The sequence below is a fragment of the Myotis lucifugus genome, unplaced genomic scaffold, assembly GCF_000147115.1.
Source record: "Myotis lucifugus unplaced genomic scaffold, Myoluc2.0 scaffold_97, whole genome shotgun sequence".
In the NCBI taxonomy this organism is placed as follows: Eukaryota; Metazoa; Chordata; class Mammalia; order Chiroptera; family Vespertilionidae; genus Myotis; species Myotis lucifugus.
This window is the reverse complement of record NW_005871145.1, coordinates 741,782-761,983: the sequence shown is the minus strand read 5'-3', so window position 1 is coordinate 761,983 and position 20,202 is coordinate 741,782. Positions and strand designations below refer to the sequence as shown.

Genomic DNA, 20,202 nt, shown 5'->3' with positions numbered 1-20,202 from the left:
AATAACCTGGTCTTTAAAACATACTGCATTGGCCTAATTCCCTTTGCTATATTATTTCTTCATTCTTCTACCTGTGTATCCAGAGTTGCCATAATAAATAGACTATTGCATATAATCCTCATCTCAGGGTCTGCTTCAAGGAAAACCCAAACTAAGAGACACCATAGGGTAAGTGATAGTTTCCCCAGGCAGTTTGTATAAAGAAAGTGATTGAATGAAAAGACACACCACCACCACAGCCTTCTTTTTCTCAGGAGAGTGTGTTATATGTAACCCTTCTGGTTTCCCATGTTTCCTCCTTTGCTGAAGCTCTGGAAATTTCAACTTGCTCAACTCACAAGTTCTTTTAGGTATCTTATAACATTCTCCTCTCCTATTTTCCTCTTTCAAAAATTTCACATTATACTAGAAAACTCTCTCTCCTTCTAAGCATCTCACTTTATTTTTACACCTTCAATATTTAATTCATGTCTGAAAATTCAAGAGCCCCGGAGTGAGAAAGTCATACTTTCCAAGTGTCATTGAACACAATGAAAATCATCACCATCAACCTCCAAACTGAAAAGTTTCTTGAAGACCTCCTCTTAGATTCATTGGAAATGTCTTCTTTCTCTTCTTTGACCTCTTATAAACCCAATTTTCCTCAAAGACCAACTTTTCAGGATAAATGTAAATCTAATTATCTTGGGATTTAAAAATTTTCTTTGTTTTTATTTGCAAGTAAGACATGAAGATTTTTTTAAACTATTTTTATTACAAACTAGAGGCCTGGTGCACAAAAATTTGTGTACTGGGAGGGTCCCTCAGCCCGGCCTGTGCCCTCTCGCAGTCTGGGACCCCTCGGAGAATGACCACCTGCTGGCTTAGGCCCACTTCCCGGGGGATTGGGCCTACGCTGGAAGTCAGACATCCCTCTGGCAGCCCGGGAGCCCTCAGGGATGTCCACTTGCCAGCGGGGGAGCAGGCCTAAGCTGCAGTCAGACATCCTTAGCGCTGCTGAGGAGGCGGGAGAGGCTCCCACCACCATCACTGTGCTGGCAGCCATCAGCCTGGCTTGTGGCTGAGCAGAGCTCCCCCTGTGGGAGCACACTGACCACCAAGGGGCAGCTCCTGCATTGAGAGTCTGCCCCCTGGTGGTCAGTGTGTGTCATAGTGACCAGTCATTCCCAGTCTTTCTGCTGTTAGGGTCAATTTGCATATTACCCTTTTATTATGTAGGATAGAGGCCTGGTGCATGGGTGGGGGCTGCCTGGGTTTGCTCCTGAAGGGTGTCCCGGATCAGGGTGGGGGTCCCGCTGGGGTGCCTGGGCCAGTCTGGGTGAGTGGCTGATGGCTATTTGCAGGCTGGTCACAGCCCCTTCAGGGTAGGGGTCCCGCTGGGGGGCCTGGCCAGCCTGGCTTAGGGGCTGATGGATGTTTTCAGGCTGACCAAGCCCCCCAGCAGGGACCCTCACCCAATGAGGGTGTGGCCAGCCTGGGTGAGGGGCTGATGGCTGTTTTCAGACTGGCCAACCCCCCCAGCAGGGACCCTCATCCAATGAAGGTGTGGCCAGCCTGGGTGAGGGGCTGATGGCTGTTTGCAGGCTGGCCACAGCCCCCAGCCACCCAAGCTCCCAGTGGAGGCTGGCTGGAAGCAGGTATCTGGGATTTATTTGTCTTCTATAATTGAAACTTTGTTGACATGAGCAGAGGCCACAGCCGCCTCAAGGCAGGCGGGAAGCTTGGCTTCCTCCATCGCCCAGGCAACCAAGCCTCCTGCTTGCTCCAGCTCTGTGGCTTCCGGCCGCCATCTTGGTTGGGTTAATTTGCATATAGTCACTCTGACTGGCTTGGGGCGTAGCGAAGGTATGGTCAATTAGCATCTTTGTCTTTTATTAGTGTAGATACTCAACATTACAGTAACATTGAAGATTTAATAGTTTTTTACGGATGAACACTAGACAAAGCAGCATACATAACATATTTGACAGCACATTTTTGCATCTTAGAGGATGACAGTACCCTCCACTTTCCTTACTGATATTGATACACATTATTCAACTTTACTAACAAATTGGACAGGAAAAAGAAGTTTTTATTCTAAATATATCAGCTATCCACAGGATGCCTTAGACTTAAAATATGAAGTGTTTTACTGTACTCCAATTTAAAAGCATGGGGAAGTGATCAGATACTATTTTTGTCTATTTGTTTTTCATGGTGACATGCACATTCCGTGCCACTGTTGAGTGTATTTGTTCATTCATTTATTCATTCTTCTGCAACATGTTAAGCTTTAAGAGAGAGAACATATCTATTATGCTTACTCAGTTAACTGGTGAAAGATATCCACCTTAAATAAGTTCAAATAAAAAGGGGTGTGCTGAGCCAGCTCAGCCAAGGGTTCAAAAGCCTGAGTGAGGGTGGCAAATGGATGAAGAAATGACAAAGAGAATAAGCTGGGTCTAGGTGGATCTTCCTGTGCCTGGCTGAGGCCACAGAGAGAGATCCAGAGGCAAGCTGAGCCTTTATTTTATACCCAGAGGTAAACAAGGTAGTGGTCACCATAGTTACAATGTTCTTGTGAGTTTCACTTGTTTTGGCAGCACTTGCTACACCTCCCTCAGCCCATTAGCTACCCAGATAAGATCTAGGGAGCTTCACAAGGTCAAGCCTAATTATGCTAAGAGGGCTGTGCCCTCTAAGCTGGGACTTGTTTGTGGCTTTGCCAACAGGTCAATCCGAGGCTTAACCCTATAACCGCGCCCTACAAAGGGGAATTTATTTATTCACATAATTTCCAGTCTGGGATTAAGACACTGATGTGGTAGGATTGAGTGCTCAAAAGAAGATAAAGTCTCATCAGTACTCAACTCTACTTTCCTCTGTATTGGTTTCTTTCTCAAGCAGGCTCCCCTCTAAGTGATCATAAAGATATTTCTCAGCAGCAATGAATTTTTTATTATTCTATAGATAGAATCCCAACAGAATGAGAATACGCTTTTCCCAGTAATTCACAAAGGTCCTGGGAAGCAATCTGATTTGCTTTGCTAGGGTCACATGTCTACTCCTGATCCAATCACCTTGGTCCAGAAGAACAAAATAGCTTACTGGTCAGGCCTGACACTTGTATATATTCCAGGAGCTGATGATAAAGTCAGCCCATCATAAATAACTACATGGACCAAGCAGGAGAGAGATGTGGTTCCTTGTGAAGAAATTAGACTGAAAAAAAATAATGCTGAGAAGTGTGCTCCCATTCTCTTTCACATCTTTGATTATGTTCAGTCATATTAGTTATCATAGTTTATCATAGTCTAACAGCAGTAAAATCCAAAATCAAATTGTCTCACTTCCTTCAAGTTCAAGTTTAAAGGAAGTAAAATCCTTTGACTTATTGGTGTGCTCATTCTCAGCTGTACAAATTGTTCCAAAAGCACCTATGATCTGAGGTATCTCTCATAGGAATTGGGGTAGTTATCCCAGGCAAAACCTTATTCCTAGAGTAGTTTTATTTTTTGTTTTGTTTTATTGTTTTGTTTTTTAAAAAATACATTTTTATTGATTTCAGAGAAAAAGAGAGAGGGAGAGATAGAAACATTAATGATGAGAATCATTGATCGACTGCCTCCTGCATGCCCCCTACTGGGGATTGAGCCCACAACCTGGGCATGTGCCCTTGACCAGAATCAAACCCAGGACCCTTCAGTCCACAGGCCAACATTCTATCCACTGAGCCAAACCAGCTAGGGCCCTACAGTAATTTTTGTTGAGATTTGGTGATATCCAAAATACAAAGGGGAGGTGGATCATTCTTACCAAGATGCCAGGAAGTCTATGTGATTGTCCAGACTATGAACCTAAACACAATTAGGAGCTGTCTTTGCACAGGAAATTAATTTGGACACAGTGCATTTGATTAATTTAGACACAATCAGGAGGTGGAGCCTCTTACATAAACTGTCTCCTTTCTTACAGAATCAATTTAAGACATTGCTGCTTCCTGGCAAAGTTATACATTTGCCACAAGCACAACTCAATCACCAACTCTTATCTGACATTTCTTTCTTTCTCATCCTGCAAATCCCAATAGATTCCAGGTTCTCCTTAGAGTGTGTTCTCAGCACTTTCATGCTGTCCTGATGGTGAGTTTTATCTAGTGAAAGAACCTCCACAGTGTTGTGGGGCAGACTGTCGCTTCTTTAGTCCCATATTTTAGTGGCTGCCACCACTACCCTTATTGAGGACTTGTTCATGCCTAAGACACTTGCTCCTAAAGAAAGTTGTTGCATTTTCTCACCGTTATTTCAGCTAGAAGAGCTCCCTTTTCAGATTCCCAGACTGACGCTGCTGAGGATGCTTCTTATTGCTGTGCCCTATGGGCCTAGGGAAGACCAGTACCTCCGGCCTGGCGTTATTTATAACACCATTATTCCTGGCTCTCTTCTATTTTTGAACTCTGCAGAGTTCTCAGACATGTTCCCTCAGGGCACTGGGAATATCTATTTGCTTACTTTCTGTATTACCTTGAAACTCAGAAAACACTTTAATATTTTTGCTTTAGAAAAATCTGAAATGTAAAGCTTTTTTTAATTAAAGTATAGTTGACACATAATATTATATTAGTTTCATGTGTACAACATAGTGACATTTATTGCGAAGTGATCACCACAAAAAGTCTACTATCCATTTGTCACCGTACAAAGTTATTGCGATATTGGAATATGTAGTCACAAAAATTGAAGATTTGTTGTCTCCTTTCCAGTAATACCCAGATTTTTTTTAAGTATTCACATCTCCTCCACAAAGTCCTTGTGTTTTCAGGAATTTAGTCCTGCTCCTAACTCTGGGAATGGTCCAGTTTGGTTTAAGCCAAGCTGTATAGTCCATTCCTGCAGCAAAAAATCACTTGCGGGTGAATGACCTAAGCTAGCCCAGTTAGGAGAATCTCTGGGCTTGCTAAACTAGACGAAAGCACTCTTTCTCCCTCTACTGGTCATGGAAAAGAAGTTCATGTGGCTGGCAGCCTTCCTACAACCAACGTAAGAGAAGTACATGTCAGAACGTGTTCGACAAATAATTGTTGTCTTTACCAAAGTATCACCTTGGAGGATTATATACTTATTCTAACGAATAATTGGCCAACAAATTGAGGAATTCCTATTTGAAAATAGAGTTTCCAGTGTATAGCACATTCTTTTAGGTATATATACCTCACTGGTAGAAAAGCACTGCTCTTTGAGGGTAGCTTTTATTTTTATTTAAAAAAACTATGAGTTACTCAGAATCAAGAGTAAATAGGTGATCAGTTGAGTAATAGTATTTATGGCTTTTTTAAAAAAGGAAAATATTTCACTTTCAAGTGGCTTCCTGTGGCTAAAACATTAGTCCCAAAGGCATCATATCTTTTTGAACAAGTATAACCACTTATATTTATTGTGAGAAGAAAACATCTTCACTTCTTAGTTGCACCTTATTGAACTCTTGCTTTTCTCTGACATTTTAAAATATTTAGACCTACTGAGATTTCAAAATAGCTCATCCTTAACAAAAAGTTTTAGCACCTGAACATTCTTTCTTAAAGGCTAAAACCCCAAGTTTACTTTGTCAAATAGCCCAGGCAACCATGAACACTGCCATATTAACACCTGCATATGACATCATAGAGTCAAATACAGTAAAGGGGATGTTTAGAAGTTGAACGTAAATTTTGCTTAGTCTGGTAAGAAGTTGAATGTAAATTTTGCTTAGTCTGGTACTCTCAGCCAACCAAATAGGACATGAGGCCAAATGGCTCCCTATCTGTGTGGCCTCCTACATAGCTTGGATGCATCTGAAGTTCCTATAACTGTTACCACTTCCTCTTAACTCTCAAAACCCCTTATCATTCATTCTAACAAATGGGTGCATGTGAAAAATGTATCTGCAAAGGCACTAGATAGCAGGACCCAGATAGATATAATAAAGCTTGGCAAGAATCATTTAATCTATCAGTTCTCCAAGAAGTTCTGTGCCCCTACCAATCTAGACACCAAATCAGTTCTATTTTCAAGAAATACCTTTAGTTAAGGAGTTTTCCAGTCCCTTAATCTACTTAACAAATAATCTTATGATATCTTTAAGACCGTGATACGAATGATATAGTACAGATCTCATCACTATCTCTTTTGAGTAAGGATGACTCCTTTGAGGCTTACTTGAGGTAGAACATGAGAAGGTAAGATTTCTTTAATAGCCTGACTAGCTTTTTTACAACTTTACTTATAATATTTTGCAGAGGAGGAAATAATTAAGTGGAGACTTTCATTGGGGGCTTGAATTTCCTAATCCAAAGTAGAAAATGGTAAATGATCTTTTATAACATCTGTCTTCAGAGATGTTCTAAGAACAGCCACCCTGTTTGTCTTCATGAGACAATTGTGATGTTGAGGAAGATGCATTTTCATTTTTTAAAGAACAGCTTTATTGAGATATAATTGATATACAAGAAATCTGGACATATTTAATATATACTTTTTTTTTTAGTTTGGAGACATGCGTTTATATGCAAATAAAGATTTGCAAGTGCCCAGTGCAGATACAGTTTTTCTCCTTTAGTAAACAAAGTGATGAGAACAATTTTAAGAGGCTTTGCCATATTTTAAGATGATTTAATTACCTAAGTGCAAATAAAATAAATGTTATAGGTCCAAATTAATTAAAAAGTTATTGAAAAGGAGTCCCTCCTTTTAATTAAAAAAAATGCTTTTGTATGGATGTAAACAAGAGGCACGATATAAATGTAATTAGTTGCACAAAAGTGCTTAGTTTATTAATATGAGAAGCAGAAGGATCATCTACCAAACTACATGATATTGAGTCATCAAAACACAAGCCACTTGCCCTGGCCAGTGTGACTTGGTTGGAGTGTCATCCCATACATCAGAAAGATCGAAGGTTCAATTCCTGGTCAGGGCACATACCCAGGTTGCAAGATCCATCCCTGGTCAGGGTGCATATGGGAGGCAAATGATTGATGTTTCTCTCTCACTTCGATGTATCTCTCTCTCTCCCTTCCTCTCACTCTAAAATCAATGAAAACATATTTAAAACACACACACAAGCCACTTTGTCAATTATGTCAGCACTCAAATTTGTCCAGTTAAAATCTAATACCTCTTGAAAAAGAGAAATACACTGAAAGGAGATGCAAGGAGCTTAAGAGTGCTATCATGATTCCTGACAGCAAGGATAAAGTCCACAGCCATGATTGTGGGGAACTGAGTCACATGGAAATATGGAAACTTGAAAAGGAGATTAGATGTGAGCAGGGCCATCACAGGGGTGAAAATGAAGAAATCTGAGAAAAACAATTATGAAATGAATGTGTGCATGTAGAAAATATATTTGCAGAGGCACTAGCTAGCAGGCTCCAGATCTAAATCCAAGTACCCAATTAAAAAAATAAGACTAGAAATCTGAAACTTAAGGCTACAAGCCTAACATCTAGACATTCCCTTCTTTGTTCATCACCTTCACTTTCTCTTAAGCCTATTGAGCAGAAGGTCAGTAACAGCAAATGTACTCTTTCCTCTCTTGGTTTAAATGTTAAAGGGGATGTGGAGGGGCTGTGGGTTCAGCTGAGATTATATTTGGAAGAGCTTATTGAAGCAGGGTGGACAATAGGTCTTGCCATTCTGTTCCCTAAAGATTCCTTTCGACAACTGCGTCAGGCAGAAAGCACAGACGAAGTGCTCAGGATGGAACTTGTGGCCCATGGCACTGATGCAGCGGCCGGTGATGGGCTGCTCACACCCATAGCAGAGTGTTCCTCGGCGATGATGGTAATGGAGCTCGCAGAATGGACGTCCATCTAGTTCAAAGAAGGAGCCAGTGGAGAAACTGCTGAAGCAGTCCTGGGGGTGGAGAGAAGAGAAAGGAAAGGAAGGCAGATGTCAGGAATAAAACATCAGCAAAGTAAAACTTTCAGCCTAGAAATTCCTGCCAGTTACCTGCCCGTAAGTAGCAGGAATTCACTTGGGTCCTTGACAAATGAAGGCTAGAATATGGCCCACTTGCAAAACGGAAAGCAAATGCCACAACAAATGCTGTGTTTCGTGTCTCCTTTAGGAAGCCCACATCAATCCCTCATCCCAAGCTCTGAACCCTCTTAGCAGCTCTGCCTCTCAGAGAGGAGAACCCCTGACTTTCCTTAAATCCAAAAAAATAACTGAGTGTACAAACCCCACAAACAAAGCACTCTGGGTGCCAGACTGTGTCCATGGCTGAAAGGTAGTTTTCCAACACCGGGCGGTTGCAGCCCCCACACTTGGGTGAGAACATGGCTAAGAAATCCTTTCGGCAATATGGTTTCTTGTCCTTCTCGTGAAAACCTAGGGGGAGAAAAATCAAGGGTTCATTGTTGCAGTTTGAGACTGGAAGCCAAGCTGGAGGTTGAAAAGAGGCCAATGATTTTAAACTCTCCCAAACTTGGTGCCTTTGTATTCAGAATGGAGCTAATAACAAATACCTACCTCAAAGGGACATTCTGAAAAATACAGTGATAATGCCGGTAAAGTGTTTTAGTATTGTTCCTGAGTCATAGTGAGCACTTAACAATGTTAAGGGCTATTGCTTCTTGATTCCTGAGTATTAACTATTCAGATAGCCTTGACAGTTCTGCCCCAGGTCTCGATATGGCTAGCCTCACCTTGTCATTCATAAATCAGCTAAAATATCATCTTATCGAAGAGGCATTTCTCCAGCCTAAATCTATCACTTGGTATTTTTCATTGCCTTTATTTACCATTATCTAAAATCATCTTTGTGGTCTGTCTTTCCTATTGGAACATTAGCTCTGAGAGAAACTAGATTTTGTTGGTCTTGTCACACTGAATCTCCAGTATCTAAAATGGCACTTGGAAAAAACCTGCCTCATATTTAAAAATAAAGAAATATGAAATAATAATTTCCAAATGGATGTAAGATCTAAATGTAATAACTCAAACCATACAAATATTTGAATTAAAAATGGATGTATTCTTCTCTAATCTGGGAATGAAATAAGAACTGTCATAAAATGTCTCAAATTTCAAAAGCAAGTTAAATAATAAATTTAGCTACATTAAAAATATATATTAATGACTTATGCATGACCAAAAAACACTGTAGGCAAAGCTAAGAGAAAGGACAAAGGAAAAGATTTGTTAATTATATCTCAGAGAAATATAATGAATACAAAGGTCCCTAAATAATTATATGGTTTAGGCCAACTGGTGTGGCTCAGTGGTTGAGCATTGAGCCAGGAATTAAGAGGCCACCGGTTCCATTCTGAGTCAGGGCACATTCCCGGGTTGCAGGCTCAGTCCCCTCTGGGGGGACATGCAGGAGGCAACTGGTTGGTGATATTTCTCTTATTGATATTTCTATCTCTCTGTCCTTCTCCCTTCCTCTCTCAAATATATGTTTAAAAATAATAATTATATGGTTTCAATTATTGTTTTATAAAATTTATCCCTAAAAATTGAATCAAGTGGAAACAAATTAAACTACATAACAAATTGGTGATATGACCAAGGAAAGGCAATAATTCATTCTAGTGTTCTTAAAACATAGTATTTTGACTGTACAGTCCTACTGGATGAATTCTAAAGACAAAAAGAACTACAAAGAAATCTCAATACACCCTGACCTTGACCTCTTTGTGGGACCTGATAGTGTTGGCTGAACCCAAATATCATAAGCCAATATCTCTGCAAATATGAAAGCTCCACTTGTACCTACTAAAAGAGTGTGAAAGTAAAGCATACTCAGTGGATTGGAAAGTAGCCCACAAAGAACACCATTTCTAGAAATCTATTTTGATAGTAGCAGCCAAATGAAAAAAGAAAAAAGGCAATGGGACCCAAATCAGGTGGCTGTAATCTTCCCATGATCTCCAGTCACTGTTTGATACGCCTTGCCTTGTTCAATGATGCTGTCGTGGAAAAGAAAATAGTTTAACAGACTTCTGAGGCCTATAGATCTAACATTCTAAACTAATAATTGTGTTCTTTTCTCTGAGACAGAGATGAGCTCGCTTACTTTTTTTTCACTTTACCAAAGAATTTCTAGAGTCTGATCAAGTGCAACTGACTGTGGGCAAGCCTAGTGTTTAAGAAAAACAAATCAACATGTACAACCCCTTCCTTGCTTTTGTGTGCCCCAATATTTCTTATACATTCTTGTGCATCCATCACATGGTGAGATTACCTGCTGGGCCCCACCCCAGAGTTTCTGATTCAGTAGGTCTGGGATGGGGCCTGAGAATTTTTATTTCAGACAAGTCCTCAGGCGATGAAATGACCTAAAACTGAGCTTGCCTGTAGGAATGACCCTCATCTAGGCATTTGTAGGGTAGCTGGTCATAAGAATGAGATAGCAGGGAAGTAACAGCCTCTGTGTGAACTCAGGTGAGTCTCAGGAGAGGAATCAAAAGCAATAAGCCAAACTTGCTGTGATGCCCCTTGCATATGTTATGCAATAAATTGAGAAAGTTTCAGCACCTACTTGCCTGGAGGCTCTCTCTGGGGCCAATTACCTCTGGAGGATGGATGAGAAACTCTAACAATTAAAAGTGCCACACTCTGGTGCGGCTCTTATCCACCAGGGAAATTAGGGAGCACCTGCATGGCCTGGATAATGAACAATTAAAAAGAAGGTAGGCAATGAGGACCTGGTCCCTATGGGAGGGTGTTAAAGCCTGATGTGCTTAGAAACTTGAGGCTTAAAGAGGAATTCCCTGAACTGAAACAAAAAAATGCAGATGAATTTAATTTCCCAGGAGGCTCAAGGGTTTAGCTGTCATTATAGAAACTCTGTGTGTGACTTGGGTAAGGCAGGATGCTACCTAATTAATAGACTAACCCTATAGTGGGAGACCCATTTACAGAAAGCAAAGAATAAAAACAAAAATGCTACTCAAGAGGAGCTTCTGATTAGTAAATGGCCTTTTTAATCAGTTGTCTAAATAAATATAGCTTATGTGTGGCTTCATATTTATGTGAAATTATAAATAACCTAACCTGCCTGTCAGTTTAGAAGAGGCCCAAATCAAAAGCAATGATGCTTCCTGGTCATCCTATGAATAGGATATTTTCCTTTTGTGTCTAACTTACATTTCTTCTTGAAATACATCTTTATCCTCTTGTTCTATTCTTAGGCAACGTCCACATCATAATTATCTCGGGGTTATATTCTTATTTACTATTTACTCAACTCTTAGACTTCTATGGCTACTGGTGCAATATAAATTTACCATGACACATTTCAATATGCTTTAGATTTTAAATCCCAATGAAAAATATGCTTACCTAAAGTGCAATTTAGAAATGAAAGACCTAATGATTTGTGAAAAGCATTGAACAAGCTTCAGTGAACACGCAAATTACTACAAAGCACTTAGCTAGTGGATTATATCAGTGCTACTCAATCCAGGTCTACTTTCAAATAAAGTGCATCATGTCGGTGCCAAGAAAGTACAAAGTTCCAACAGAAGAAGAGGAATTGAGACTCCGTCATAGGGCACTTAGGATGTTGTAGAAACACAAACAAATATGAAACTTGCTAAAATAAGACCTTAATTTAAATTCCAACTCTTTGACTTTAAGAAAATCACTTTTCCTTTCTGAGGTTCAGTGTTTTTATCTATAACTAGATATAATGCGAAATAAAATTAGTCTTACACAGTTGTGGATGGGATTAAATGAATGGTAATTAGAAATATACATAATAACAGGCCTGACAATAGAGTCCACATTGGTGAGGGCAAGACACGTAGGGTTATCTTCACTTCCGCTTGAAACATCACTGACATGATAGTTAAAGAATAATCTAAAATAGAAAGACCCAGGGGAAAAGGAGAAAAGGAAAAGAGATGCCACAGATGAGATATCAATAAAATTTTCAAAAATTTAAAGTAGGCACAAGTGTGACAACTAGCTTGGCAAAAACAAGAACACTGAAACCACTACACCTCCAGAGAGAGGAGGTGCCAATAAAACTTAAGCCATCTGGAGCTCCATAACATCAGAGGGGCTCAGGAACTGAATGCATAAAATAGTCTCAAGACTGAGAATAGGATTGGTTGCAATTCTGAGGAGCTGTTAGAAGATCAGATTCCCCACCCTACCATAAGATACAGTAATTAATTCTGGAGATATCAAATCAGAGCTACTGGGCACCATGAGGAAAGAAGTAGCTTTCTACTGAAAAAAAATAAAAGGAATTACATACAAGTTGACATTCTGAATGGTGAAACCTCATTTTCTAATCCTTTAAAAAATTTTTCAGAAGGCTGGGAGAGAGAGCATCTCTTGAATTGATTCAAGATTAAAGGCCTAGCCCTAAGTGTCAGCCCTCAGACTGAAGGGTTCCAGGTTTGATTCAAGTCAAGGGCCTGTTCCTTGGTTGCAGGTTCCCCAGTCCTGTTCAGGGTGCGTGCAGGAGGCAACCAATGGATGTATCTCTTTCACATCGATGTCTCTCCCTTCTACTCCCTCTAAAAATATCCTCAGGTGAGGATTAACAACAATAGCAAAAAGATTAAAGGCCTAAAATATTAATATTCAGGAGTCTCCCAGCAAAATGGCCAGAGCATCCTACCTAAGTACCACACAGTTGAGTCCAACAGTCTACACATTCTGCCTATATCCCAATTAGCATTTTAATGTCTCATTCTTAAATAGGAAATGGGCAACCAAAGATCAGCAGGATTTGTCCAAGACCAATATAACAAGATGGAAGGCACTGAGATGTCATAGATACCATTCCAAATTGAGCTACAAGACATTCCTCAAAGAAAATAGCCATGGTCTATTCCAGGGGTCCTCAAACTTTTTAAACAGGGGGCCAGTTCACTGTCCCTCAGACCGTTGGAGGGCCGGACTATAGTTTAAAAAAAAACTATGAACAAATTCCTATGCACACTGCACATATCTTATTTTGAAGTAAAAAAACAAAATGGGAACAAATACAATATTTGTATTTGCATGTGGCCCGCGGACCGTAGTTTGAGGACCCCTGGTCTATTCTCGTGATTCTGGAACTCCTCACTCACGCTGAGGATGCAAAACAGGTAAAGAGGAAGGGAAATTCAGAGAGGGAATTCAGAGAAGGGAAATTCTTTGGAGAAAATTGTGCTATGGGTACTCCACCCCTGTCAAGAGAGATGAGGCATGGCTCTTGCTAACTCAAGTCAAGAGAGGGACTTTAATAGGACCATTCAGAGAGCTGGGTATATGTGTCCTGCCATTAGTGGGGTATTTGACTTATCTCTGGAAAAAGTCCATAGGTGAAAGCCTGGCTGAAAGTACAGCAGTTAAAAAGAGAGATGCACATGAAAATTAATTTCAATCCCATTGACTGTAAGAGAATGGTACAAGTTTCCTGTGATCCATATATGCAAATGTGAGTGAAAGAGATGATCCAGAACCATTATAATAATTTCTAAGAGATCAGCAGGAGGAAATAATGTAAACCCTGCAAAAATGAATCTGTGTGGAATGGATCCTCAAAGAAATGTGCCAAGGGAGAACCAAGATAAGTGAAGGGCAATTAAGAGCTTACAATTGGGGGGCCCAAGTCCTCCTGAGTTTACAATTGGTCCAGTACTAAATCCACAAAAAGATCCAAGAGAAAAAAAAGCCAGAGTTAAACATCTGCCAGGCCCAGATAGCATAAAGAAGAGTTATAACAATACTAGACAAATTAAATTTTTCTGCCCTCCAGTCTCAACTCCTTCCATCTCTGTTTCAACTCTGGAGGGATCAGATATCAAGAGCATTATGCGAAGCCAAATAAATCGAATGGAAAAGGATAAGAACCATATGATTTTACTTATATGTGGGATATAAAACAGAAAGCAACAAGCAAATAAAAAAAATCCTCATAGAAAACAGGATGGTGGTTATCAGATGGTAGGGGTTTGGGGGGAGGATGAGGAGGGTAAAGGGAGTCAAATATATGGTGATAGGAGACTAGACTTTGGGTGGTGAGTACACAGTGCAATATATAGATGATGTGTTGTAGAATTGTAGACTTGAAATATATAATTTTATTAACAAATGTCACCTCAATAAATTTATTACAAACTTTTTAAAGAAAAGAGAAATCAGAAAAGACATGGGACTGCCCAACTTTTTATTTTGGAGAGAGGACAAAACGTTCCCCATGGAATTAATTCCAAAAAGACAGGAAAAGACAAATAAAGAAGCTTTCTGAATCCATGCATGAGTTGTATTTGTTCAAAACAAACATAAAAAGAAGTCAGGAAAAAAATCAAGACAATTCAGAAAACAGAAGGAAAAAGAAACACACAAAGAGGGGAAAACAGATAATATAGAAAGGGTCAGGAATAAGAACAAAATCTTAGGCAGCAAAATCTCAGACATCTCCCAAAGCAATATGTTTACAGATACATCTCCTAGGGCAAAGGGAACTAAGGATAAAATAAACAAATGGGACTACATCAAAATATAAAGCTTCTGTACAGCAAAAGAAACCAACAAAATGAAAAGGGAGCCCACTGTATGGGAGAACATACTCAGCAATGATACATCTGATAAAGGGTTAATATGCAAAATATATAAGGAACTTATACAACTTAACAAAAGGAAGATAAACAATGCAATTTAAAAATTGACAAAGGACCTAAATAAACACTTTTCCAAAGTGGACATTCAGATGGCCAAGAGACATAGGAAAAAATGCTCAGTCACTGATCATCAGAGAGATGCAAATTAAAATGACAATAAGGTATCACCTCACACCTGTCAAATGGCTACCATCAACAAATCAACAAATGACAAGTGCTGGCGAGGATGTGGAGAAAAGGGAATCCTAGCACACTGCTGACAGGAATGCAGAATGGTGCAGCTATTATGGAGAACAGTACGGAGTTTCCTCAAAAAATTAAATATGGAACTGCCATTTGACCCAGTGATCCCACACTGGGTGTTTCTAGGAATATATCCTAAGAAACCTGAAACACCAGTCAGAAAGAATGTTGCACACCCCTATGTCCATATCTGAGATCTGGAAACAGCCCAAATGCCCATAAATAGATGGGTAGATAAAAAAGCCATGGTACATTTGCAACATGGAATACTATGCAGCAGTAAAGAAGAGAGACCTTTTTTTTTTTTTTTCAGAGAGGAAGGGAGAGGGAGAAATATCAATGATGAGAGAGAATCACCAATCAGCCACCCCCTGCATGCCCCCCACTAGGGATCAAGGCCACAACCCAGGCATGTGCTCCCAACCGGAATCGAACCCAAGATTCTTCAGTCTGCAGGCCAACGCTCTATCCACTGAGTCAAACTGGCCAGGGAAGAAGAGGGATCTTTTACTCTTGGAGACAGAATGGAGGGAGCTGGAGAGTATTATGCTAAGTGAAATAAGCCAGTTAGAGAAAGACAAGTATCACATTATCTCACTCATATGTGGAATCTAGTGAACAAAATAAACTGATGAACAAAATAGATCCAGAGACATAGAAACATGGAACAGACTGTGGCATCTCAGAGGGAAGGCAGGGGGAGGGTGGGTAGGTGGGAAGAGATCAACCAAAGAACTTGTATGCATAAATGCATAACCCATGGACACAGACAATAGGGTGGGGAAGGCCTAGGGCAGGGGTGGGGGTGGGCTAGAAGAGGTCAATAGGGGAAAAAGGAGATATATGTAATACTTTCAACAATAAAGATTTAAAAAAAATAATAAGAAAACAAAACAAAAAAACTTCCCAACTATGGAAACTGGAAGACAGTGAAGCAAACAAAGTCTTCAGAAGTATGAGGGAAAATAGGTTCCACCTAGAATTGTCTGCCCAGGCAACTGAAGGTAGACAACAGAACAAAAATATTTTCAGATATTCAAGGTCTCGAAAGTTTTACCTGTTCTCAAGAGCTACTACAGGATGTGCTCTATTAAAATAAAGACAGTAACATGTATTAAAAGACTTGAGATCCAAGAAACAGAGGATCCAAAGAGGAAAACAGTAAAAGGAATTCCCAAGATAATGACCCAGAATAACTGCTTCTCAACAGGCCTCAGGTTGGAGCAGGAATATGGGCGTCTCTGGGACAGATGTCTATGAGAAAGAACAAATGGAACTGACCTATCATCACATGAGGTTGACCACTTTGAGAAGGATTTCACAGTTCTGTCAGACAAATTAGTGGTAAGTATAATGAAAATTAAGCTAATGAAAAAAGGATACAAACTTCAGGGGAAAAAATATACAAAAGGGCTCCATGTGCCAGACACTGTTTTAAACACTAATCATGACTCTTAAAATCCTCATGATGATCCTAGAAGGTAGGCATTATTAGGCCCATTTTACTGATAAGGGAAGTGAGATACAGAGAGGTTAAATGACTGGAACAACATCACCTAGTAAATAAATGTCACAGCCCAGATTTAAACCAGGTAGTCTGACTCCAAAAGCCGGGCTCTACTGTAATCACAGTTTGCTACCCAGGCTCAACTGTGAGCAATATTTACATGATTATCTACCAGTACACACTGAATATTGATCTGACCTGTAACTATGACCTAATTATAAACTGAGAAAAATGTGGAAGGGGAAATATGTTGGGGGTGAAAATATGGCATCCCTAAATATGGTGGGATAGTAATAACATTTCTAAATCCTCATTCTCTCTGATAGAAAGTGATTACATAATCATTAAAATTTGGGGGAAAATAAATTTATAGTAATGTGTCACTTAAAAAAAAGTAAATAACAAAAGAAAAAGCTAAAAAATCAAGAGAGAAGTAGGGTTGGGGTGGAGAAAGGAGGAGCAAGGGACTATTCACTTTCAATATCACCCTTGAAGTAATGTTTGAGTTTTTAAACTATGCAATCATATTTCTTTGATTAAAATAATTCAATTTTAACAAAATCTATAAATGTTGGGAAAAGGTAGGGAAGGATGGCATGTGGTACTGAAATGGGCACTTGGGTGGTAGAGGCAGAATCCCGGACAACCAGGACAGATCAAGGTGCCCCAGGCCATACCTTCTGCACCAAACACCTCTCCACAGTGAGAGCAGAAGAAGTGCTCTGGGTGCCAGGTTTGGTTCATTGCTGTCAGCACTCTCTGGAAAAGGAACACACAGAGAGATATCAGAATGCCTCAGAACTGTAAAACATGACCCTGGTTCTAAAGGAGTGAGGAAAAGCTACAGGAAAGCAGGGGGAGAGGGGTTTACTTACATCCAGGATGGGAGCAGCACAGTAAGCACAGCGTGGCGAAAACAGATGGTGGTAGTCCTTGGGGCAGTAGGCCAAACCACTGCGCTCAAAGAAGGGACTGGAGCCAATCTCTTGTTTGCAGTGACTACAGATGAAGTGCTCTGGATGCCAGGCTTGCCCTAGAGCATGGATCACCTGGAGGAGGAAATAAAGCCTGGTGTGAGAGCCCAGTAGGGTGCTCTAGGGCCTGCAGGTTGCACGTCATGGTGGGCACTCTTCACACAGTTTTCTGAGTAAATGACACCCTCTGGAGTTACACAACACTAAGGCCTAGACCAGTGATGGCGAACCTTTGGAGCTCGGCATGTCAGCATTTTGAAAAACCTTAACTTAACTCTGGTGCCGTGTCACATATAGAAATTTTTTGATATTTGCAACCATAGTAAAACAAAGACTTATATTTTTGATATTTATTTTATATATTTAAATGCCATTTAACAGAAAAATCAACCAAAAAAATGAGTTCGCGTGTCAGCTCTGACATGCGTGTCATAGGTTCGCCATCACTGGCCTAGACCTATGTGGTCTGTTGCCCATGCTTTATGGAGAGAAAAAAAGTGCCCGCTTTCTTGACTGCTCACCCTGATAAAAGCCTGTAAATGTTTGTTACCACTATACTGCCCCAGATGGTATAAGAAACAAAATAGAGCACAGTAGTGATAGACAGCAGATAACTACAGCCTTGGTGTGGCAGGGATCCCTAGAAGAGTAAAAGGTCAAAAGACAGTTTTTATTCCTCTGGTTTGAACATCTCATCTCACACCCCATGCAGAGTTGGGTCTCAAAACCCTGTTATGGTTTTAGTGGAGTATGATGCGGAGCAGGAGTTAGTGGCCATGATTTGGAGCTGAATGCAACTGAAAATTGTATGCAATAAATTTAAATAGGAATGTTTGCACAGAGGGAACAGTGAGAAAGTTCATTTCAGTACAGGCAGTACAGAAAGGTTAAGAGCTTAAACTCAAATTAAAAGCTTTGACTTTCCTGGGTTCAAATCCTAGCTTTACCTCTTACTAGACCTTGGACCTGAGCCCTCAGTTTCTGCTGGGGTTCTTGTTCCAGCATTAAGAAGTGTTCAGCAATCTGGAGAAGGCTGTATGTAGATTAAATTGGAGTCCAGAGACGAAATATAATTTTGAAAGGCATTTGGGGGTCAGAGGAGCCTAGTTTAAAAGAAACTAAGATCTAAGTTCTAAGTTCTAAGGTGTAAGGTTTAAGGTCTAAGGCAGGGGTCCTCAAACTACAGCCCGCGGGCCACATGCGGCCCGCCGAAAACATTTATCCGGCCTGCCGGGTGTTTTTGCCACCGCTGTGTGCATAGGAATTTGTTCATAGTTTTTTTTTAAACTATAGTCCGGCCCTCCAACGGTCTGAGGGACAGTGAACTGGTCCCCTGTTTAAAAAGTTTGAGGACCCCTGGTCTAAGGTCTAAGGTCTCCTTGTCCCAGGACCCCATGCTTTTTATTAACACAATTTGTACTGAGGTGAGGCAGAGATATATACTTCAAAGGGTATACACTAGCATTGTCAGAATGGGGGAATTAGCCTACGGCTGTTCAGGTGTTTGGCCAGTAGGAGGCAATAACATGTAGATTAAGATGCCCTTTAGCTGTCTGACAGCCAAGCAATTAATTTAATGTATCCTATTCAGGTTTGGGGAAATGCCCTTGCCACTCCAGATGATTTAGCCCTGCTGAACATGCTGGAATTGGTTTCCGGCAAGTTTCCTCATCTTTACAAAGGGAATAATACTAGAGTCTCCCTCAAGGACCAATGTGACCATTAAATGAAGAAATACTTGTAAAGCACTTAGCCCAGAACATTATAAATAATCAGTAATTATTAACTACTAGAGGCCTGGTGTATGGATTCGTGCACTGAGGGGTCCCTCAACCTGGCCTGCGCACTCTCGCAATCCGGAACCCCTCTGGGGATGTCGGACTGCCAGTTTCAACCCGATCCCCACAGGCCAGGCTGAGGGACCCCACTGGTGCATGAATCCATGCACCAGGCCTCTAGTATGCATATAAGATCTTTGGTTAATCTCTTCCTGCCCTCCCCCCTGCCCCTTTCCTTCTGAGATTCATCAGTCTGTACCATGTTTCCATGCCTGTGTGTTGAGCGTTTGCCCCCTGGTGGTCAGTGCACGTCATAGCTACCAGTCGAATGGTCAAACAGTTGCTTAGGCTTTTATATAGAGAGATTATTAAAACTTCTTAGAATATAAGGAGAAATAACAATCTTTGGTGGGACAGAGAGAGACACACACAGAGACATAGATGGCTGTAGGACCAACATCTTGGCCCGTCCCACCTTTCCAGCAATCGATTTCTGGCAGGAAGCACAATGGCCCTTGGGCACTGTGGCAATCCCAAGGTCCTGCAATTCCTGCTCCAATCCCCCCAGCATTGAGTCCAGGGAGACCTTGTGATCCTGCTTGTCTGGCAAGTACTTCTTGCTGGCATCTGCTTTCACTGCCACCTAGTACCAAGGAGAGAACCATGAACAGAGTCAGCCTCATGGAATTCATTCTCAGTGGCATCTTCTTCATGACCCTATAAAATCACCTCTACTGATGGACCTTTAGTCTTTCCTGAACCTTCTTCTAAGGTATGGGAGAATTCAACATTATAACACCAATAAAAATGTTTTCATCTCTTCTTCATTCTAAATTCCTCATGCCGAATGAAATCTGACTAATCTTCCTTCATTTGTAAGTCTTTTCCTGACTATAGGAAATTGAGTGGATGAATATAATTCTGGTTCTTGTGATGACCACAACTCAGCAGTCTTCTTTTTATTCATTTATTCTGCAGTGTTTATTGAGCACCTAGTTTTCCCCAAACCCTGCTCTAGGCTGGCTCTTGGTAGAGACAATGTACAAAAGCAACCAAGTGTCTCTCCTCATAAAGTTTACATCCCTGGGTGACAGACAATAAACAATTAAA

General features: G+C 40.6%; 1 protein-coding gene across 4 annotated transcripts in view; it reads right to left on the bottom strand.

Annotated features, from left to right (window-relative positions):
- Positions 1 to 6,455: 6,455 nt before the first annotated feature.
- Positions 6,456 to 20,202, bottom strand: part of LPXN (leupaxin) — a 35,930-nt gene continuing 22,183 nt past the window's right edge. For 3 of the 4 annotated variants that reach the window (XM_023756559.1, XM_006091850.3, XM_023756560.1), the window contains 5 exons: positions 19,568 to 19,735; positions 17,216 to 17,389; positions 17,018 to 17,099; positions 8,203 to 8,351; positions 6,456 to 7,874 (listed from right to left, as the gene is read on the bottom strand). In XM_023756559.1, coding sequence (XP_023612327.1) covers positions 7,605 to 7,874; positions 8,203 to 8,351; positions 17,018 to 17,099; positions 17,216 to 17,389; positions 19,568 to 19,735 — 843 coding nt within the window. In that variant the 3' untranslated portion in view covers positions 6,456 to 7,604. The remainder of the gene's footprint in view (positions 7,875 to 8,202; positions 8,352 to 17,017; positions 17,100 to 17,215; positions 17,390 to 19,567; positions 19,736 to 20,202) is intronic. The other variant, XM_023756561.1, reaches the window with a different exon arrangement.